At 41.6% G+C, this 5550-nt stretch overlaps 1 protein-coding gene across 1 annotated transcript; it reads right to left on the bottom strand.

The window, feature by feature from the left end:
- Positions 1–1743: 1743 nt before the first annotated feature.
- Positions 1744–2445, bottom strand: LOC133907683 (uncharacterized). The gene has a single exon (XM_062349755.1). The coding sequence runs from the start codon at positions 2332–2334 to the stop codon at positions 2002–2004; it is 333 nt and encodes a 110-aa protein (XP_062205739.1). The 5' UTR covers positions 2335–2445; the 3' UTR covers positions 1744–2001.
- Positions 2446–5550: the final 3105 nt, after the last annotated feature.

Genomic DNA, 5550 nt, shown 5'->3' on the forward strand with positions numbered 1-5550 from the left:
GCAAACAGCCAACTGTCTCTCGTTCGAGTACCGAGGCCGAGTACAAAGCCGTTGCCAATGCCACTGCAGAACTCATATGGATCCAAGTTTTATTGCGTGAGCTCAGAATCTCTCAAGCATGGCCACCCAGCTTATGGTGTGACAACATTGACGCTACCTACCTGTCTGCCAATCCTATCTTTCATCGCCACACCAAGCATGTTGAAGTTGATTATCATTTTGTTCGAGAACGGGTTTCCGCAAAGCAACTTGATGTACGGTTTATCTCCTCCAAGGATCAAATAGCCGACATCATGACTAAAGCATTGGCGACCTCTCTCTTCACTTCATTCCGGCGCAATCTGAACTTAGTTTCACATCGTTCAGATTGAGGGGGGGTGTTAAACATAGAAGGATATATCTATTCATAGGATGAGATACTCAATATATGGAGTTGCGTCTCCTCCTTGATTAACGTGAGTCTGTTGGCCATGCATGTATCTCTTCAACTGTACAACATCTATATATATGAGAGAACAAGACCCATAGGGTCATCCAACGCCAATACATCTACAGAGATAAGGTGGCGATGGAATGAAGGTGGAGAGTACATGGTGTCAACGTACTCCACAACCCAATTCTATGGATCTTACAGTAGCATAAATATGGCAGGTCTATGGAAAGCGTGCGCAAAGCCAAAAGTGTTGTTCTTTGCATGGCCTGCATTACATGAAAAAATCATACCTGCAGATAATCTGGAAAAGAGAGGATGGGATAACAGCAGGACTTGCCAGCTATGTCAACAGGAGCTAGAAACAACTCTCCATCTGCTGATCCACCACATTGTGCCTTCTCAGTACAAGTTAGGCAACTTGTCCAGAGCTGGCAAAATCTTCGAGACGCTAGTGTCGGAATTTCGTGAGCTCAGTCTGTAGCCCAATGGCTCAAGGAAGCAATGCAGGGTACCCGGTCACAGGAAAGGAAAAAGGCCACATGAGCCATCATCTACATCTCGTGGAACTGTTGGAAGGAGAAAAACGGAAGAATTTTTTATTCACAGGAGAGAAGCCACCTACGGGTAGCACATATGGCAAAAGATGAGATTGACATGTATGCAATGGCCTGGAAGACAGGAAGGCGCAGAATCAGTCCTCAATTAGTTGTTTTTTTCCTTTTTATCAGTAAAAAGCTTTGTAACAATGTTCAACACCCTGTCTAGCGAAGAGAGGAGCTAAACACGGATGTAACCTCCTAAAACTCTATCTTATCTGAATGAAAGGCAGAGTTCCTGCCGGCTTCTTTTTTTTAAAAAAAAAAGGTCCTAAGAGCACTCGATTTTAACTATCACCAAATCAAATCAGATCTGGGCCATCCGTGTCATAGATTCGGGTGCTGGCTCCTCAGAAACACTCAAAGTGCTGTATAAATAATCCCTATTATTAATATCTATCAACTATCCCAAGATTTAGATCCATGGTAATTTCCCTTTTTTCCCTTTAGCATTTACACTTTCTCGAAGATGTTTATAGGCTCGAAATCTTGACACGCAGCGTAGCAAAGAGTCGATGGCTCCCTTTGGCATTGAGGTGGCTTTTGGAAAGCGTTTATTTATTTCGACTCTTGGATGCAGTTGCTAGTCGAAATCATATTTTTTGGATCTGCAGCAAAAATCATGCTATACTAATGAACTAGATTGCATAGCACACTGCAGCACACCACATCAGAACAACCACATACACTCCATGACTTAAGGTGGTCACGATATGCAGGAGCAAATTAAATCACACCGTAGCGTTTTCTCCCCTTAAGAACAGTCACAGAAGCACATCTCATCATTCATATAACGGAGGAGGGTGGCAAACGAAGAAAGGAACGAAGCTTACATGGACACTACACATCCAAATTAAGCAGCTAAACCGAATGAGAAAACAGTAGCAACAAGCGAGATACCAATACGAGCATAAATACATACGTACGTGCGTGCATGAAATGCAAAACTTAATTAGAAGTGGCTTAGGCTTCCTAGCACTTGAGTGTCTTGAAGCACGGGAGGCGCTGCAGCTCGGCCAGCTTCACCGCCGGCGGAGCCGGCCCGTTCACCGGGCATTTGCGTCTGTGGCGGACGCAGGGCACCGCCACCTCCCGCTTCAGCTGGCAGAGGCATTGGGCGTTCTCCACCACGCTGCAGCACTGGGCGCGGATCTCATCACGGGCCAGGCAGTTGGTGAAGTACATGATCTGCGTCTGGCAGCTCTCGGGCGCGCCATAGCCCGCGCCCGCGGCAGCCGGCGCGGCGGCGAAGGCGCAGACGACGACGGCGACGGCGAGCACGGCGGCGAGCTTCGCGGGCGCCATGGAGAATTGATAGTCAGGTAGCTAAGTATATCTGGGAAGGCAGCAGCTAGGATCGTTTGGGTCTTATCGATCGAGTCTAGCTGCAATGGGCTGACGAGTGACGACCCGTGCCGTCTTCTGCCTTTCATAGACGGTGCTCGGTGGACGGTAGCGGCAGGGAACGTGCAGGGGCATGTGGTAGCTGTGGATGCTGTCTATTATTGCATTCTTGTTTTTACTGCTTGCCACTCTGCAAGTAGAGGGAAGAATCTTAATTAATTACATAATGCTTCATGCATATCTTGATCCTTGATAGAGTTGGGCGGAGTGCAAAACAGGAGTCAGCATCACGTTGTCATGATTAGGGATCCAATGGCCACAAGTGCACTTGTGCACATTTAAGTAAAATCCTAGGGCACATGGACAACCAAGAACAAGGGAGAACTAAGAAGAACAATTGGTTGGTATAACAAGTATAACTCGAAGATAGAGTTGTCATGACTCTGATTATGCCTTCAACTTGGTTTCAGTGAGGAGGGGCGCGACAACCAATTTAGCATCACGGGTGCGAGCTCAAGAGTGATATATGCTGCTGCAAATAAAGTTCAAATTGTTTCTTACGGAAGTCAGATTCTAAACAATAGTCAGCTAGATATCTTTGTGTTTTCAGTCGAATTTCACGCCATCGGATATGCTTTAGGATTTGTGCTCGTCTTGGGCTGTTTGGTTGCGCGAGACTTCGTGGGCCGTCTTTTGCTCCATGGGTTGCTTCTTCCCCAGCCAGCTTTTCGTGGGCTCCTTATTCCCCGGGCCGAGTTGGCTTCGTCGGCCTGATTCGGCCGGTTTTGAATTTATTATTTCGAAGCTGGCTGGTGCACGTCTTTAGGATTTGCTACTTCTTTTTTGCAGTTTCATAGGCCTAATTTGCGCTCGTATGGGAAATTTGAATAACAACCAGTAAGCGTGCTCGTGGAACCCACGTGACTAACAAAATAAATTCGATGATATTGCGACACAAGCCAAAACTTTCATAAGAATGTTACATGGCTAGTTTTAAAGCTGTGGGCACCATGAGTTTTACCAAAAGCTTCGCCTAACTACATAGTTTAAATCTCAAATTTTTTTGCTCTGGCACACCCAGTGACCCTGTTGAATCAGCCTCTGAAACATGTTGCTAACAAAATAAAATCTATATAATGTTGTAACCAATGGCGTACAAAATCGATTTATGATCCAGCTAGAATCTTAGATGTAGAACATCGAAAAATAATTATGAATCTAAATAACTTGCGCACAGCTTGAAGATTTATTACACATTATCCAAATTATGTTACGACATAGATTTGTCCATTGCATTGCAAACCACATAAAGGCTTCCTAACATGTCTTACATATCAGATCTATATAACCCTTGATGATCAACCGGCTAAAAAGCACCGGTTAGGGTGATTTGAAGTATCTCCACTGTATAACCCTTGATGATCTAAAGGATCATCACGTTGTTCCGATCTTCTCGCTCTTCCTCCCAAACTGTCTCCTTTTTGTGATATCTTGCTTACCAGGTTGCAGTTACTCTATTCCTGCCAATGAACATATGAAGGTCAACACAGAAATAATAGAAACATTTAATGATAAAATTACATTTGTATGTTTCATTAAATCAGTGATCTTCATGATAATAGACAAAATAAAATGTTATGGAGGCAATCACTTGAACAAACTATAAGTGAACAATAGTTAATTACATAACATCCTTTGAACACAGGTAAAAAGAAGGCCTTAAATAAATATTTTAATCTTATCAAGAAGTAAATAAATATTTTAATCTTATCAAGAAGTCTCAATCTTTTGCAAGCCCTGTGAGGACCAGCCATCCTTAAACCACTTGTTGAAAGAAAGAGGATACTACCTAAACATGGCCAAATTGGCCAGCAATATTCAAATTCTTTTTCTGGAATCAAATTATGTATGCAAGCACAGGGGCTACCAAATGACATGAGAACCTGTCCCCTGTGGAGGCCGGAGCCCACAACAACACCCAGAGCCGCTAATGCTTCTGATGGGGGCATTGCCATAGGAGTCAATGTTATTGTACTATTACAGAAATGATTTAGTGGGACGCCTCTATACAAACAGTTTTGTGGAATCGTCTGTGTAAAGATTATCACAGACGACTCTAAATAAAAAATATCTGTGATAATGATAAAACCCCTCCGGAAGTGATGTGACGCTTTTAGTACAGACGGTTCCTGCTGGGAACCGTCTGTATTAATATTACAAACGACACTAATCACGAGCTATCTATAATAAAAATAGTATCACAGACGGCTCCAAATTCAATAAAAAGAATATCACAGATGGCTCCAAACAGGAACTGTATGTATAATTGATACAGACGGCTCCAAATACGAGCCATATGAGAAAATAGCCGGGAGGAGGTGGGACACTTTATTACAGATGGCTCTAAACATGAAGCCGTCTGTACTATTAGAACAATACATCATCCCCTACCTCCATATCGAAGGAGAGCAATGGCACCCGAACAATAAACAACAACGCGCAGCTTTTAGAGGGAGATGGCGATTTTGACCAAAAAATTGCTAGATTTCAGTGAAAGCTTGAAGATTCATTAGCTTTTGTTTCGCCAAGGTAAGCATTATGTTCTATTTTGGTTTAGATGGTCTAGATTTTAGTTTAGAGAGCTAGCTAGATCTAGATCTAGCTTTTTTCTATAATGACATAGTTTTGTTCTATTCATTAGATGATGTAAATTTGTATTCTAATTTAGTCTTGAGAGGTCAACTATATTTATATCTAGACTTAGATTTTTTTTTTCATGATGATCTAGAATATATTACTTGTTTTTTTCATGATGATCTAGAATATATTAGTTGTTCTAGGTATATATGAAGCTCAAAGTATAGATGAAGGTTTAATTATGAAATACTATAAATGACTAGCTTTAATCTAGTGTTGTAGATAATTTTTAGATTTTTGGTATATAAACATAAAATTATCAATAACTATAATATTTAATGACAAGTTTTGAATGGATGTTTGCCCTTATTTTTAGGTATTCATGTATAACGGTAATCATTAATTATTTTCGAATTAATTGTCATTTATATGGTTCATTCATGCATGCATGATAGCTCTATTTTTTTCGATGAAAAGCTTGGTTGCTCTCTTTTATTAGGTTGATTTGATATTAATTTACTTCGTATGTTGTAGATGGAT

The sequence above is a fragment of the Phragmites australis genome, chromosome 24, assembly GCF_958298935.1.
Source record: "Phragmites australis chromosome 24, lpPhrAust1.1, whole genome shotgun sequence".
NCBI classification, from domain to species: Eukaryota; Viridiplantae; Streptophyta; class Magnoliopsida; order Poales; family Poaceae; genus Phragmites; species Phragmites australis.

Coding starts and splice junctions, on each gene's coding strand:
- LOC133907683 (XM_062349755.1), bottom strand. CDS start 2,334: ATGGCGCCCGCGAAGCTCGCCGCCGTGCTCGCCGTCGCCGTCGTCGTC.